This window comes from Chiloscyllium plagiosum, unplaced genomic scaffold (assembly GCF_037043375.1).
Source record: "Chiloscyllium plagiosum isolate Xiang-an unplaced genomic scaffold, Cpla_swu_hap1 HiC_scaffold_35, whole genome shotgun sequence".
In the NCBI taxonomy this organism is placed as follows: Eukaryota; Metazoa; Chordata; class Chondrichthyes; order Orectolobiformes; family Hemiscylliidae; genus Chiloscyllium; species Chiloscyllium plagiosum.
Window position 1 is genome coordinate 25,081,285 of NW_028270173.1, and position 18,063 is coordinate 25,099,347.

At 41.6% G+C, this 18,063-nt stretch overlaps 1 protein-coding gene across 1 annotated transcript; it reads right to left on the bottom strand.

The window, feature by feature from the left end:
• Positions 1-877: 877 nt before the first annotated feature.
• LOC148140474 (uncharacterized) lies at positions 878-12,459 on the bottom strand. The gene is made up of 4 exons (XM_087979402.1): positions 12,039-12,459; positions 11,747-11,870; positions 8,451-8,524; positions 878-3,055 (listed from the first exon to the last, which is right to left on the bottom strand). Exons 1-4 carry the CDS (start codon positions 12,433-12,435, stop codon positions 2,799-2,801), a joined length of 852 nt encoding a protein of 283 aa, XP_087835528.1. The 5' UTR covers positions 12,436-12,459; the 3' UTR covers positions 878-2,798.
• Between the last annotated feature and the right edge of the window lie 5,604 nt (positions 12,460-18,063).

Below are 18,063 nucleotides of genomic sequence, written 5' to 3' on the forward strand. Positions count from 1 at the left end.
ATTAGATCCCCTACAGTCTGGAAACATACTAAATGTACTGAATTAAATGAACAAAAGTAAAATAATTTTAAGAGATAATGTCAAAGCTTTGGTTTAGGTTCCTGGTCTGTGCAGAGCCCTCAGTTCAGCTGCACGGAACAGCAAATGTTATGTAAAAATGATCTAAATAACAGCTGAAGCAATTTAGCATAAAGGAAGCTGCCAGAAATGTTCCTTATAAGAGTGGGGAAACTCTTCTAGGATAGGGTGTGATTCTGAAGTGATAGTTACTAGCTCCAGGAGAAGTTGACGAAGCAGAAATATCTGCTGCTGCAGGACTTATATCAGAATCTTGTGGTGGCTCGGTCTTGATCTGGTTCCCCAAGTAACTGTACCAGGTTGGAATAACTGAACACAGGTCATTTCTCCTCATCATCATCACCACACACATACACTTTGACTACTGAGAGAACCTTAACACATTGACAGTTTGATTATAGATTGAGTTAAGGTTAAAGTCCCAGAGAATAACCTGAAACCACTGACCTGGTTGATTAAGCAGGAAATGATGCCCTGACTGGAAGGCTGGTGAATATAAGGAGAAAGCTGTGCAGGCTTTTACAAGACGGGAGGATCTGCAACTCAAAATGTGTAATGTGATGTTTAACTAAAATTCAGGAATCTGAAAACTGGAAGTGTTAAAACTTAATCTTCACTGCATGCACAGTTATAACGTATGAACTATGCTCAACTGAAAGTTCAAATCAAGCACTATTTAGGAAAGTTTTTTTTTGTATTTTTAAAACTGCTCAAAAATGAAAATTAGTTCTTCGAACATTCTGTCAGCAAGGTGCTAGAATTCCATCAAACCAAATGCTGAAAGCTAGAACTGGAGACATTTTTTTAAACAATGTTATAGCCTTTATTTGGAGAGATTTCCATTACAAATGTGCACCTTCTGATTCCAACAATACAGTTTCAGATTGATGCCAATAATATGAGGAAAAGTGAATTCCCAGTTTTTTCACATAACAATGTACAATTACAGAATTCATAGAACAGTTAAAAAGAAACATTTTACAAATGGAAGCTTAAACTTCATTTAATTACAGATGATCATTGGTTGGCATTCATGAGGCATAATTACTTGCCACTTATCAATCCATGCTATCCAGCACTTGCTACATCAGATGCAGATATTGCCTGAGGAATTGTGAATAGAATCAAATGCAGTGCATTCTTCCACAAAACAAAATCCAAATCTGGTTTAAATCTTCATCTCAACCAAGACGTAAGTAAATTAAATATCCTTTGTCAAGTATAGCAAAGAAGCAAAGCCTACACTTGCAGAAGAAGGGTGTGTTTTCAATGCAAAGAGCAAATCAGCCATTCAATGAAATATAAAACTGAATTGATATTTCATCGGCAGTGTTGCTATAACCAAAGAAAATATTGCCTATCATAAAATTCAGAAGAAATCTGAGATTCCAGTTCTAATTGAATATTCTGATCTTGCTTATGGATAAGATATTACCTTACATTTCTCTGAATAGAAAATTTGTAAAAATTCAGTTCCATCTGAAATAGGTGATGCCTTATAATGGAACAATGTTCGCTTTCTTGAGATTCCATCATGGGGAAATATTCCCTCTGCATGTACTTTGTGAAACTCCTTCATCATTTCATATATTTCCAGAAGATCAAATATCACTCTTCTAGACACATCATTACCAGCAACAGCAAACTCTCCTAATGCTTGTTTTTTTTTTGTTCCTGACTATTACTCCAAACTTTTATTCATCACTAATGTTAAACCGACCAGTCTATACTGACTTCAAATGTCCTCACATACGTTTTGGAATGAGTGTGTCACTTTTGCCACTTTTCAAAACTCTGATGCCTCTCCCAGATCTAGGGAGGAGTGGAAGAATATGGAATGCACTTCCACAATCTCCACCCACACATTGAAATCAAAATCAGCTGGTCTAGATGCCTAATCCACTCTGAGAATATCCAGTTGTTTCAGTACTATCTCCTTCCCAATTTTCACCTGATCCATTACCTGTACAACCTCCACTTCTACTTTTACTTAATCAACATTCTTTCCTGAGTAAACACCAATGAAAGGGACTTATTAAATATTTTCATTGCCTAAATGTCTTTCACTTTATCTCTAATGTACCCCACTCTACTTTTTACTATCTGTGTCGTAATATACAGCTGTATTTTACTTATCATGCCCCTTTTCATCTTAATCTATTTGACCTGGTTCTTGCTTTAAGAATTTGTCTGACATGCATCATTCACTCTTTTTCTTTCATCACATTCTCTTTCTTCTTTTAGTCCCTGGTCCCTGTTTTTCTGATTTTTTTTTTGAATCATCTTAGTCTGTACTTGTATTATCTCCATCTTAGAAATCAGCCACTATTTGGTTTCATTCGCTCTTGTCAATCTTTGGTTCCATTTTGTCCTGCTGAGATCTCCAACAGCCCTATTACAGGTTTGAACTTATGCTTTCAATTGTTTTTTTTGTTTCTGTCCATCACTAATCTAACATTTGAGTCTGTTACCTTGACATGCTACTCCACTTTATTCTGCAAGATAGGATTTGGCAATTACTCCTTCTAATGTTAAATATTCTTTGAATATTAGTAAAAAGCAGCTTTGAAAGTCACAAATCAAAAAGCCAGATTACAGAGTCTAGAAATGATTGCTTGATTGAAAGAAACACATTTAATTTTCAACACAGTCTTCAAAAAGCAAATAAAAATTGGATTCATTGCAGCTGCAATCCTTTACCTTTCCAGAACTATATGCATTCAGTTAAACTTTGCAGGTTTGTATTCTGTAGTGATTGATTCCATTACCTCTTTTACACGTTTCAAACATTGGAGTAGAATCTTCAGTATCATTTCATCAGTTTCTTCATCCCGTTCTACTGGAACCTTTTGGTCATCCTCCCAATGATAGTTGTTCAGGAGGAAAATATCAGGACAATGCAGTGACTGAAAAATTGCATTTACATTGAAATTTCCGATTTCTGTTGCATGAGTTATAACAATTATTGGCCACATTCCTGCAGAAAAGTTGAAGAAAATGCAAAAAATGTTACAAAAATAGGCTGAGACTTCTCTCACTAGAGTGCAGAAGGTTGAGAGGGTGACCTTATAGAGGTTTATAAAATTATGAGGGGCATAGATAAGGTGAATACCAAGGAATTTTTTCCTGAGAGTGGGGGAGTTAAAAATTTTGTGCTACATTTTTAAGGTGAGAAGAGAAAGATTTAAAAAGGATATGAGGGGCAATACTTTTCACAGAGCAGTTTGTGCGCGTGGAATGAACTGTCAGAGGAAGTGATGCATACACAGCTAAAGGACTTTTGGATAAATACAAGAATGTGTAAGCTTTGGAGGGATTTGGGCCAAATTCAAGCAAGTGGGACTAATTTAGTTTGGTAATATGGTCAGCGTGGAATAGTTGGACCATTCAGTCTGTTTCCATGCTGTATGACTGGGACTCTCTCTAGTATCTTTTAGTCTCTTACAGAAAATCTTGCTGAATCAGTGCATCCTGCAGCAGGAGTTTGATGTTTTTCCCAACACCTTCAGCTTGAAAGTATTTGTGCAGTTTATCTTGCAGGAAGGGCAAATTGCTGCACTGGAGACAAAGGATTATCTGGCACCTCAATAAGTAACTGAACCAATAGCCTAACTCCTTGGTGTAATATAATGGCATGGATAGATGATTGGTTGGGTAACAAGAAATAGAGAATAGGCACAAGTCATTTTCTGGTTGACTAGATGCAGGAAATGGTGTGCAACATAGACTAGTGCGAGGCGCCCATCTTTTTATAATTTATGTAAGAGGTTTGGACGCACAGACTGAAGCCAGAGTCACCAAATTTGCTGACAGCAGAAAGATAAAGATAGACAGGAAAGCATGTTGTGAAGAGGAAATAAGGAGACTACAAAAGGGATATAGATTGGAAAAGGTCTGGCAAATGCATTGTAATGTTAGAAAATGTGAAGTTATTCATTTTGGCAGGAATACGAAAACAATATATTATTGAAATACATTGCAGAGCTTGGGGATGCAGAGGAACCTCAGTGTTCTCGTGCATGAATTGTAAAAGATTAATATGTAATTACAGCAAGTAATTGCAAAGGGAATTCAGTACAATGGTAGGGAGGTTATTCATTATACTGGCATCGGTGAGATCATATCTGGAGTAAAATGTTAAGTTGTCATAGTCCTACCAGACCATCATCCTGCTTTCTCATTAGAGACAGAGAGAGAGAGACAACTGGTGGTGGTTTAACCTGACAGGCATCATGCCACAGACAAGGGGTGAAGTTGAGAGGGAGACTCCTTCATGATAAATTCAGACAATGTAGGAATTGAGCCTAACATTGGCATAATATTGGCATAATTTTGAATGGAAACCAGCTGTCCAGTTATTTGATCTAATCTGGAGTACCATGTATAGGTGAAGGTTCTTACTTAGGGAAGGATACAAATGTCTCAGAGAAGATTTAATAAACTAATACCTGGAATGGGTGTATTGTCTTTTATGAAAAGGATAGACAGCTTAGACTCATATCTGCTGGAGTTTCAAAGAGTAAAAGATGGATTGATTAAAACATATAAGATCCTTAGGAGTCTCAACAGAGTGCAGTGAGAGAAAATCTCCTGTGAGGTAATATAGAATTCGGGGTCATTGTTTAAAATGAGAAGATTCTCATTTAAGACAGAGATGAGGAGAAATATTTTGTCACAGAGTGTCATATGTATTAGGAAATAAATGTGGTAGGAAAAGTTGTTGAATATTTTAAAGGCACAGATGGATAAATTCTTGATGAGCAAAGGGATGAAAGGTTATCAGAGGTAGGTGTTCCATATTTTCAATCAGATTCTTCATGACGTTAGTGAATAGTAGAGTAGGTTTGAGGACCTAAATTACTACTCCTGCTCCTAATTTGAGCTTGTCTGCCCATAACCAATGGGATTCAAGGATTAAGAAAGGAACACAGAAATTTTGGAAAAGAAAATCATTGAATACAAATCAGAGCAGGTAAAGAACGAGAAATAAAGGAGGAAAGAAAATCTGGATTAACATATTTTAAATCTCTCAAGATAATTTATAAGATGTAGCAATAACATTTGACTTTCCTTTCTACATCAGAGGTTGATTGGCAAAGCATCATTTCATTGCTAAAACGTAACTTAGCAATGTAACCTTGCTAAGCCCAAAGGTTCAGTAGCGTATTCAGTTTGTAATGGTTGCATTATTCCAACAAGCAGGCCTTTTAAAAATGAGACACTTAATTGGACCTCCATCCACCATTTTCAATATTCACACCCTTGACCACAGATGCAGGTGGCAGAAATGTGCACCGTCTCCAAGGTGCACTGTGATAACACCTTGGCTCCTCAAGCAGCAGCTTCCAAACCTGCGATGGTTACCATTTAGAACACTACTATCTATAAATTACCCTCAAAATCACCTATCATCCTGACTAGGAAATAAATCATGATTCTGTCAGTATTACTAGGGCAAAATTCTGGAACTTCATTTCTAACTGTATATATGAATGTCCTTACACACCAAGGAATACATGCGCTTCAGGGAAGGCCGCTCACAACACACTCTCCAAGGCAACTAGAGATATGCAACAAATACTACCAAGACAGTGATGCTCATATCCCATCAACAAATAATACAAAGTACATTAGCTTCACAACTGTTGGATGGATCTATCAAATTGACATTGGAGTGGACTACTGATCTTTTATACTCAGAGACATTGAAGATGGTGATTGGGTGGTGGCAATAAAAGGGGAAGGGGGCACAGCTGCCCAAGGGACTGTAGGACTGAGAGAGGTGCTGACCTTAAAAATCTCATGTTGGACAGAGGGAGGAAGCCAGACTACAGAGGAAATGGCAATGCCAAAAATGGTCAGACCAGCAAGGTGTGGGCAAATCAGTGGTTTGATGAGGAAGGTCAATGGTGAAGTCCTGAAGTTGAAGTTGAAATGGAAAAATATAGGATGATAGCGAGGGGGTCAATGTGATGGATGACTTATCAAGAAGTCAGATCCACAGCAGTGGAAAGTCTCAAGGGTCATTGGATAAGTAATAATTGGCCAGTTGGGTGATAGATTGATGGTCAGTAGTGATGAAGAGAATATTTTTTATTTGCGTGAGGGGCCGGGGTGATGAGATCCTCTTCCTGAGTCAGCCTGACTTTATACAGATATGGCTTATTAGGTGAGAGTTATCACAATTAAGTTTGAGGATGGAGTTAACTGAGGTAGGTGGAGACCAGTGTATAAATGATGCTAACATTGCTCAAAGATACAGAGGAGAAAGAGGGAAACAGAACTGCTAGCAATTCCCAGACATTCCCAGGCTTTACTGAACCATGGGTTCATTCGTTCTCTGTGCACACGCATTTGTCCATTTTTATATGGAATGGGAGCAGCTTCAGGGATCACCAGGTGGCAGATGAAGAGAGATGATGGCAGTAGTTTAGTTCTCATTGCCTCCTCTCAGACAAGAACTATGGTCCTGGCTTTCAGGAGATGACTATGTACCTGGATGTTCTTTAAATATAGTGCTTGAACCATGGAATTTGTGAGGTAACAGCAGTGGCAATGACTTCCTGTCTGCTCCAGCACATCATTTGGTATGGTCCTCACCTATTAACTAATTCACTGGTGTCAGCATGATCATGCATGAACAGCAGTCCTGGCAAAACTTGGAAGTGCTGTGCATTCCTAGTCAAACTGCTGATACACTCACTGGAAGACACTAACACATATGCATTTTTTTTCTCGTTTTATCTTTCTTCAGAAAAGAACCCCAATCACCAGATTATTCCAACAACCTCTTGTGTTTCACCCCATTGGGACTGCTGCCTTATGCCTTTGATCCATTATTGATCATGTCATTGAGAACTGTCAATGTGACTGCTTCTCTATTCACTCGAACTTATCTCCCTTTGAAATTCCTGCACTCCACTTTGAGAACTAACCCTGGAATTGTTATCAAACCTGCTAATCTATGAACAAGTGGCCTTGTTGTCTTGCCGAGCCAGAGCACCAATTCTTCAAAACCTCTTGCCAAATCACCCTGGACCATGACTTTACAACTGAACATTATATTATTGTATCCAAGACTAGCGCTCATCCCTTTGGAGTTCCTCCCTCCAAAGCCTCAGATATTCCTCAAATCTAAAAAGCTTATTTCTAAAACTTTCCCAAAATCCATAAACAGCATCATTCTGGGAGACCTATTATTTAAGCCTGCTCCTACCCCATTGAATATTTCTTTCTTTCTTGACTATTTTGTCTCCAGTTGTCCAATATCTTTCCAAAGACACCTGTGACATTTTTAATACATTATGCAAATACAACTTAGGAAGATTGATTATTGAATTAAAAACATTAATTCTGTTTTCTCTTTGCAAACGCTAGCAGACTTGCTGAGATTCTTCAGCAATTTCTGCTTTTGCTACTTTTAGATTTGTGGCATGTGCAGTTCTTTCTTGCACCTTAATCTTGCTATTGTCTCACCAATACTTTGTCTGTTGTTACAGAACTCTCCTACATTTATATTCTAACCCTTGCATTAAATGGCAATTTTCCATTTGTCATCCTAATTAATTGCTGCATTTGCATGCTAACATTTTCTGATGCATTCTATGTAAATAATATTTTTTAATTTTCTCATCTTCCTGTCAAAGTGATTAACCTAACATTTTCTCACATTGTACTCCACCTGTCAGATATCTGTCCACTCTCATAATATACAACAACCCTTTGCATATTCTCTTTGTCCTCTTCATAATTTGCTTTCCCACACTTCTTTGTTACTCATCCAGTTGTTGCCCATCCAAGTGGTTTAATAGCAACACCGTTTCATCCAAATCACCAATGTACTTTGCAAATACTTGAAGTCTCATCAAAGATCCCTGACAAAAAAAAATCACCAGTTACTGTTTGCTAACTTGAAACTGACCTATTTATTTCAATTCTGTATTACAAACAAAACATTGATTGTTTGCAGCAAACTTTCTGATGACACCTTATCAAAATATCTTTACAGTATTCAAACACACTACAGCAATAGATACTATTTTATTATTCCAGCTTTTTACATCCACAAAGAGCTTTAATAAATTGTCAAATGCAGATTCCTTTTCTTAAGGTCAATATTGGCTCTGTTTGATTATATTATGCTATTGTATTATTCAAAATGATCTGTTACTACTTGTTTAATAATGGAAATATACAATTTTCTCAGTGACTGAAGTTAGATGAAATAGCCCACAGTTTCTTGATTGAGCATTGCATTTGTTGTTTTTTAATCTGCTGGGATAATATATCATCTAGAAAATGTGGGGATTTAATCCAAAAATATTAGAAGTCTCCATTATTTCTTAAATCAAAAATAATCATCATGAACCTACCAGTAAATTTGCGTGCATTGTCAATTAACAGCCTTATCTTTGGTTTCTCCTGTTGGAAAGATGGAAAGTCTCCTCTGCAAAAGATAATGTGTTACCATATATATTTGATCCTTTCAGAGCCAGTTATAAGGAGCAGAATTTTCTTTTTGAGATTAAGTGTGAAGGTAAGTGTAAAAGTGAGAGGGCCTTTTGGGTCAAATGGCAATTTGGGTTTTTCTGTGCAATTATGTTCTTCTCAGCTCCTTACGTTTGCTTGCACAGGTAAAGCATGAAATTACATCAGCAGACAGTTCTGAAGCCTACTGGGACATGCTGGACTTCAACATCGGGGTGTCATGCTTCGGATCTCACAACCCATTTATCTATTGTCATTGCCAAACAGCCCTGAAGATGCCAGAGATAGGGGAAAATTGGCACCACGTATTAGTAATGCATCGCTAAAGATTCATCTAAAGACTTTTTAAGAGGAAAGAGAAGTTGTTTTCCCAATGGATGGCAACAAAAGGCCACATTGACTCATTCAAGCAGCCTAGAATGAGACAGTTGTGGAGGTCAGTGCTTTTGATAGTTTTTCACAAAACGCTTGCATAGGATAAACCATTATCCACAAAAGGCACCTTTGAGTTGAGGTCCTTATTGAATTCATCCTTCCTTGCTAGTCCCAGACAGAGCTGCTGTGCGGCTGTGTTGTTTGGGAGGGTACATTTGCCCAATCAGGCTTTACTGCTCACCTTGTGTGCGACAAACAAGCCAGACTTTGTATCATTCAAGCTTTCCATGAGTCAATCAAAAACCTCACACTCTTTCATTTTAACAGTTTGTGCAAAGAAATGGTTTTGTCATAAAGGAGTCAAGGAACCAAGAAGTTTGCACTCATCAGAGTTTGCAGGAAGAAGTCTACTCCACGTCGGTACACAAGCCTCCTTCAACTATACATGCATAAATTGTCAGGCTTGTGAACACTAGCTTCCTGTTTACACACAAGATTGTGTTGGTGAACCAAAGTTCCAAGGACCTGAGTGTTGATGAATATTCATTACACACTAATGAATATAAAGCAGGTTCCCACCAACCTGCCTGAACATAATAGCAAAACATTAACCCACTGCTGGGAGTTTGAATATTTTTCTCTCAACCAATCAGGTTTCCTATCCAGCTGCCTGAGCATCTAAAAACTCCAGATGTGCAAGCAAATTCCATCAAAATAATCAATTATATTGACAGAATAGACTGGTTAACAAGGTTTGTGAAGGTTTGTAGCTCAGGTTGCGGTTTAGGGTGTAGGTTTGCTCACTGAGCTGTAGGTTTAATATCCAGACGTTTCATTACCTGGTTAGGTATCATCATCAGTGGCGACCTCCAAGTGAGGCGAAGCTGTTGTCTCCTGCTTTCTATTTATATCTTTCTCCTGGATGGGGCTCCTGGGGTTTGTGGTGATGTCATTTCCTGTTCGTTTCCTGAGGGGTTGATAGATGGCATCTAGATCCTGAAGAAGGGCTAATGCCCGAAACGTCAATTCTCCTGTTCCCTAGATGCTGCCTGACCTGCTGCGCTTTTCCAGCAACACATTTCCATCTAGATCTATGTGCTTGTTGTGGTTGGAGTGCCAGACCTCTAAGAATTCTCTGGCATGTCTTTGCTTAGCCTGTCCCAGGAGAGATGTGTTGTCCCAGTCGAAATGCTGGCTTTTTTCATCCGTGTGAAGGGCTACGAGGGAGAGAGGGTCGTGTCTTTTTGTGGCTAGCTGGTGTTCATGTATCCTGGTGGCTAACGTTCTTCCTCCTATGTAGTGTTTGTGGCAGTCCTTGCATGGAATTTTGCAGATTACGTCGTTTTGTCCATGGGATGTACTGGGTCTTTTAAGTTTGATAGTTTTTGTTTGAGAGTGTTGGTGGATTTGTGTGCTACTAGAATTCTGAGGGGTCTTAGTACTTCTTTGATGTATGGTAAGGTAGTTAGGGTTTCTGGCTGCGTTTGGTCTGCTTGTCGTGGTTTGTTCTTGAGGAATCTGTGCACTGTGCACAAACACTACATAGGACAAACAGGAAGAAAGTTAGCCACCAGGATACACGAAAACCAGCTAGCCACAAAAAGACACAACCCTCTCTCCCTCATAGCCCTACACACGGATGAAAAAAGCCAGCATTTCGACTGGGACAACACATCTATCCTGGGACAGGCTAAGCAAAGATATGCCGGATAATTCCTAGAGGTCTGACACTCCAACCACAATGCCATAAACAAACACATAGATCTGGATGCCATCTATCAACCCCTCAGGAAACAAACAGGAAATGACATCACCACAAACCCCAGGAACCCCATCCAGGAGAAAGATATAAATAGAAAGCAGGAGACAACAGCTTCGCTTCACTTGGAGGTAGCCACTGATGATGTTACCAAGCCAGGTAATGAAACATCTGGATATCAAACCTACAGCTCAGTGCGCAAACCTACACCCTAGACTGGTTAACAGTTTCTTCTTGAACAGAATAAACGATACTAACATCATGCGTCGTCAGGGTCCGTTGATTGAATTTGTGGTCACTGCAGAACGAATGGATTTTATCACAGTTAGTTTGGAAATGGCAAGAATTGGTGTTGACCTTCATTGGATCTGTTTTTTTGTTATTTCATGGGTCTGGCTGGCTAGGCTAGCATATACAGTATTACGTATCCGTATTTGTCTTTGAAAAGATGGGAAAACTGGGAAAGAGCGAAGAACATGATCATGGAAATTAGTCACCACTATCAAACGGTCTGCCACCTACCCAGTTACTCAGACCAGAGAGGGATTCGGGTCTCAGCCCCACCACATTGTCATTTAGTGCAGAGCCCGCCCCTCAGAACCTGTTCCAGTGAAATAGGCAGATACCAATCCAACGCCTACTAAAACCCACTCTGTTTGAAAACATGGATTGTATTCAGTGCAGCACGCTGTGTGGGAGACCTGGAGATCGCATGTGAACGGCTCGTTTGGAGGAACAGGGAGACAGCTGGGACGCGGAATGGGAATGTCCAAAAAAGAGATACATTGCTGTCAAATAGCTTTTTCTAAAAAAAATCGAATTATTCGGGTTATCTCTTGTGATATAAGGTCTCCAAAGACCACTTGTCCATTAAGAGATTAAAGATTTATATGAAACTGTGTAAAACCGTTCAAAATACGTTAATCTAGATATTCCAATGGTTGTTACCTTGAGGAGCAGACTGTACGCGTCAATGTGTACGGGGAGGAATGGCTTTGCAGTGGAGTGTGTGCTGCTATAAATCTTGTTTAAATCCCTGACCATTACCTGTAAATAATTACTGGGATGTACATTGTGTTTTGCCAGTCCGCATCTCGTGATGTCACGCGGTCCCGAAAATAATTCCCCCAGCCTCCAGATCCGACTCGTTGGCCCACTTTTCGATACCCCTCTACAAATAACAAAGTGAGAACATCTGTGAAATATAATCAAAGTGAGAATTACCCATTTGCTGATGAACGCCCAGTTGAGCTGCTTCGCTTCTTCTGTTTGTAACCCGCTGATCTGACAACCTCAATCATTTACAGCAACAAAGAGGAACAAGACAAAAAATATATACCTAACTGAGCACGGAATTCGTAACATTCACTGAAACTGTACGATTTTGCTCCAATGTTATCGACAATCTCAATGTAATCGCTGAGTCGGTATCCCTTCAGTTCAACTGTGAAACTCCCTCGCAGATTCCGTTCAGCGGCTTCGGTGCGATACTCGGTGTCCTTGACCACACACAGACAGTTGTTAATAAATGTTGATTTCCCATGCCCCATTCTGCCGAACAGCCGAATACTTAGTTTTCGGGGTCGGTATGCGTTAGTCTGCATGCCACATGATTGTGGATTGTAGTTTAGAAATTCCTCTCTGAGTTTCTGGTTTGAATCGGAGGCCAAGATTGTGAAAAGTGAAATGATAGCTCTTACGAACCAGCTGGCAATACTCAACAGGTATCGCAGCATCACTGGGGAGAGGAGCTGTGATCATGTTTAAAGTGTGCGAGACCGTTTACTTGAAACGCATGTTCCGGACTGCGGAACTGAGGGCGTTTCAGGAAATATTGATGCCCAGAACCGTTTCAACAGGTTCCTTTATCACAGCCCCACAGAGTGAAATTCTTTAGTGCAGCAAGTGTAAACAATACACTTCCAAACTAAATGTTCCATTTCTTGCAGAAATTACCAATACCTGAGTAGACTGGTAGTAGCCATAGACTCACAAGAAAATCTTTTGGGTAAGATTTTCATTTCATAGGATCATAGTCATAGAGATGTACAGCACGGAAACAGGTCCTTCGGTCCATGCCGATCAGATATCTTGAATAAATCTCGTCCCATTTGCCAGCACATAGCCCATATCCCTCTAAATCCTTCCTATTCATGGACCCATCCAGATGCCTTTTAAATGCTGTAATTGTATCAGCCTCGTCCACTTCCTGTGGCAGTTCATTCCGTACATGCACAATCCTCTGTGTGAAAAAAGTTGCCCCTTAGGCCCCTTTTAAATTTTTCCCCTCTCACCATAAACCTATGCCCTCTGGTTCTGGACTCCTCACCCCAGGGAAAAGACCCTATCTATTTATCCTTACGTAGGCCTCATGATTTTATAAATCTCTATAAGGTCACCCCTCCGCCTCCAATGCAGTTGGGAAAACAGCTCCAGCCTATTCAGCTTCTTCCTATAACTCAAATCCTCCAACCCTGGCTACATTCTCGTAAATCTTTCTGAATCCTTTCAAGTTGTACAACATCCTTCCAATAGGAAGGAGACCAGAGTTGCACGCAATATTCCAACAGTGGCTGAATAAATTTCCCACACAGCTGGAACGTGATGTCCCAACTCCTATACACAATGTTCTGACCAATAAAGGAAAGCACATCAAACACCTTCCTCACGAGGAGAAAGTGAGGACTGCAGATGCTGGAGGTCAGAGTTGAAGAGTGTGGTACTAGAAAAGCACAGCTGACAGGCAGCATCTGAGGAGCAGGAGAATGGACGTTTCGAGCATAAACCCTTCATCATGCATGAGGCTGGTAGTCCAAGGGGCTAAGAGTTAAATGAGATGGGGTTCGGGCTGGGGGGAAGGTAGCTGGGAAGGTAGATGAAGGTGGGGATGAAAGTGATAGGTAGAAGAGGAAGGTGGAGTAGATTGGTGGGAAGGAAGAGGGACAGCTAGGGCCATTCAGGTGGGCGGTCCTGAGTTGGAAGGTTGGGATTGGGATGATGTGGGGGAAGGGGAAATTGGGAAGCTGGTGAAATCCATATTGATCCTGTATGTTTGGAGGGTTCCAAGGCAGAAGATGAGGCATTCTTCGTCCAGGTGTCAAGTGGTTAGGTTTTGGCAACAGAGGAGCCTGGGAACTTCATGCCCTTGACAGAGTGGCAGGGGGAGGTAAAGTGTTTAGCCACAGGGCTGTGGGGTTGGTTAGTGCAGGTGTCCCAGGGACATTCTCTGAGACAATCTGCAAGTTGGCTTCCTGTTTCCCCAATGTAGAGGAGACCACAATGGGTGCGATGGATGCAGGAGATGACATGCGTGGAAGTCCAGACAAGTTTCTGATGGATGTGGAAGGATGCTTTGGGGCCTTGGACAGAGGTGAGGTGGGAGACATGGGCACAGGTTTTGCATTTCTTGTGATGGCAGGGGAAGGTGCTGGGAGAGTAGGCTGGGTTGGTGGAGGGAATTGGACCTGACAAGGGAATTGCAGAGGGAATGGTCTCTCCAAAATGCAGGTAGGGGTGGAGAGGGAAATATATCTCTGGTGGTGGGGTCTGTTTGTAGGTGATGGAAATGGCAGAGGATGATGCAGTATATCTGAAGGTTGGTGAGGTGGAACATAAGGACCAAGGAAGTTCTGTCCGTGTTGTGATCGCAAGGGTGGGGTTCAAGGACGGAGGTGCAGGAATTGGAAGAGATGCACTGGAGGGCATCATTGCCCACATGGGAGGGCAAATTGTGGTCTTAAAAGGAGGAGGCCACCTGGGATGTTTTATGGTGGAATTGGTCCTCCTGGGAGGACATGAGTGGAGGCTGAGGAATTGGAAATAAGAGAAAGCATTTTTACAGGAGGCAGTGTGGGAGGAGGTGTAGTCCAGGGAGCTGTGAGAGTCCGTGGGTTTGTAGTGGATGTCTGTGTTGAGACAGTCATCGGAAATAGAGAAGGAGATGCCCAGGAAGGGGAGGGAGTTGTCTGAGATTGTCCAGGTGAACTTGAAGTCGGGGTGGAAAGTGTTTGTGAAGTTGGTGAACTGTACAACTGCCTCATGTGAGCACGAGGTAGCTCCAATACAGTCATCAATGTAGCAGAGGTAAGAGTAGGAAATAATGCCAGTGTAGCTCCAGAATACGGACTGTTCCACGTACCCAAAAAAGAGGCAGGCGTAGCTGGAGCCCATGCAGGTACCCATGGCTATCCAATTGATCTGGAGGAAGTGGGAGGATTAGAAAAAGAAGTTGTTGAGGGGGTGAGGACTAGTTCAGCCAGTCAAATGAGAGTGTTGGTGGAAGGGTACTGATTGGGTCAGTGGGAGAGGAAGAAATGGAGAACTTGGATGCCTTTGTCATGGTGGATAGATTTGTACAGGGACTGATAAGGCATTGTGGGCTGGGGAAACAAAAGTCATAGAAGAGGTGGAGAGGTTGGGTGGTGTCCTGAATGTAGGTGGAGAGTTCCTGGAAAAACAAGAACAGTATGGTGTCAAGGTATGCAGAGATGAATTTGGTGGAGTAGGAGCAGGCTGAAACAATGCGTCGACTGGGGCAGTCAGGTTTGTGGATTTTGGGGTGGGAGGTAGAATCAGACCATGTAGTGTTCCTGGACTATGAGGTTAGAGGCTGTGGGTGGCAGATCTTTTGACAGACCATCTCTGGGACATGCACACTGACCAACCCCACTGTTCTGTGGCTGAACACTTTAATTCTTCTTCCCATTCTGCCAAGGCTTCCTCCGTCACCAAACCACAATCACTGGACACCTGGAGGAAGAATGCCTCATCTTCCACCTTGGGACCTTCTAACCACACAGGTTCATTGTGGATTTCACCAGTTTTCCCATTTCCCCTCTCCCAAACCCAGTGCCACCCTTCCAACTTGGCACAACTCTCTTGAACAGTCCCACCTGTCCATCTTCCTTCCCACCTATCTGCTCCACCCTCCTGTCTGACCTATCACTTTCACCACCACCTTCATCTCCCTATCACTTTCCCCCCAGCTCCACTACCATGCTATTTATCTCTCAGCCCCCTTGGACCACAAGCCTCATTCTTCACTATCCTATCTACCAGCGACTCTACTTTCAAGGAACTATGAATCTGCATTCCAAGGCCATTAGGTTTTGCTCTGATTTGCTTGCATTTATCCAAATTATCTTCATCTGCCACTCCTCAGCCTAATGACCCACCTGATCAAGATCCTGCTGCCTCCCCAGTTCTGTATTGAAATGGTTATTTCTCCCTGTATTCTGTAAGATCTGAACTGCTAACCAGGGTCCCATGAGGAACCTTGTCAAATGCCTTACTGAAGTCTATATAGATCACATCTATTGGTCTGTCCTCATCAATCCTCTTTGTTACTTCTTCAAAAAATTTCCTCAAAACTTTCTCACATACACAGAGTTAATGTTTTTTCTTTTCTCCACTCATGAGATGTGCTTGACAGTGAGCTTTATTGGCCATCCTTCCTTGCCCTTGAGAGGGTCTAGGTGAGCTGCTTTCTTGAACCACTTAAGTCTATTTAGTGCTGATAAACCCAGTCTGCCATGAGAGAGAACTTTTTGTGTTTTTTACCAAGCCACATTGACTCAGAAAATTCTAAAATGTTTTGGTACAATTGCCAACACTCGTTTTGAGCACAGCAAGAACCCATTAAAAAATCTAGTAAGTTAATGAGCAGATATGGTTCAGGACATCAGGATGAGCTCTCCTACACAAAACAAAGTTCATCCTTCTGCCTCCACCACAAGCCCTGAGCCTGCTCACCCACCGTACCTGCACCACCAGCCCTCACTGGACACTGCAATGTCCAAATCACCCCTGTTCCAGTCCAAGTACAGGATAGTCCTGTTTGTTGGCTTCATCAAGTTGACAGTGCATTTTCAGATATATTTGGTGCTGCTCCTGGTATGCCCTCCTACACCGTCATGGAACCAGGGTTGATCACCTCCTTTGGTGGTAATGGTTGAGTGGGGGATATGTTGGGCCATGAGGTGACAAATTGTGCTGGAGCACAATTCTGCTGCTATTGATGGACCACAGCGCGCCATAGATACCCAGACTTGACTTGCTACATCTGTCTGAAGTTTGTCCTATTTAGCACAGTGATGGTTACCACACAACATAATGGAGGGTATTCTCAATGTGAAGGCAGGACTTTGTTTCCATAAGGACTGTGCAGTGGTCACTTTTACTGATACTGCCATGGGCAGATGCATCTGCAGCTAGTAGACGGGTAAGCACGTCAAGTGTGTTTTTTTCCCTGTTGTTAGTTCCCTAACCACCTGCTAGTGGCCCAGTCTAGCAGCTATGTCCTTAAGGACCCGACCAGCTTGGTCAGTAGTACTGCTGCTGAGCCACTCTGGGTGGTGGGCATTGAGATCCTCGAACCAGATTACATTTTGCACCCTCGCCACCCTCTGTTTTCTCCAAGTATTGTTCAATATGGAGAAGTACAGATTCATCAGCACAGGGAGTATGGTACATCGTAACCAGCACGAGGTTTCCTTGCCCATGTTTAACTTGAAACTTTGAGACTTCATGGGGTTAGGAGTCAATGCCCAGGGCAACTCCCTCCTGACTGTATACCATTGTGCCACCTCCTCTGCTGGGCATGTCTGCTGTCTGGAAAGGGTATAAGAAAGCAACCCAAGTTGTACGCTGTGCAGAAGCATTAGACAGGTATGTTTCCCTCTGTGCAGAGCAACCTGGGAGGAGCATTACAATGCTTTGGTCAATATAATGTTGTGAGAGTGGAGTCATGCCAATGCTGAAACGCATGAAGAAAGCCTGGGGGTGGCCCTGCCTTGTACCATGCCATGAGATGTTGGGGAATAATAGTGAACATGGAGACCATTGAAGACATTGGTGTGCTGCACCTGGTACGTAACTGTACAGACTCTCAAGCCTGGATTTGGCACTGTCAGGTTTTTCACTGGTACCTGGGAAAATTGCATATTGCATGTAAACAAGGCAATTAGCTATTAATGAGATACAAATACATGGATTCCTGCTGGTTACTCATGTGGTTCTCATCTTACTGTTGAAACACTAAGAGAAAATCTGTTTTTTATTTCTCAATATCAAGAATCTAATTTTTACATATTTCCCACATTTCTCTCGACTGCCCACATTATTCAGATGCTGGGTAAAATCTGCTGTGCATCTTCCACTTCATGTTCGTATTTTGCATACAGGTGTTTATAAACAATCACCACAAACTAAAACAAGATGATTGACAGACTTAACATCAAAGCGTCACCTCAGGGTCAGAGGAAGACAAATTCAGGACAATTAATTGTGGTCATGCTATCTCCATTGAGAGGTTCCATTTACTGTGCAAAGGTGGAGCCAATGGCAGGTGAACATGTACGAAAATG

Bases quoted from the DNA above. Each gene is read 5' to 3' on its own strand.
- LOC148140474 (XM_087979402.1), bottom strand. From the start codon at position 12,435: ATGCTGCGATACCTGTTGAGTATTGCCAGCTGGTTCGTAAGAGCTATC. The intron at 11,871-12,038 runs GTATATATTTTT...TGTTATTTGTAG, and splicing joins CGAATTCCGTGCTCAGTTAG to AGGGGTATCGAAAAGTGGGC. The intron at 3,056-8,450 runs GTAGGTTCATGA...ACTTTTCTGCAG, and splicing joins CAATGCACGCAAATTTACTG to GAATGTGGCCAATAATTGTT.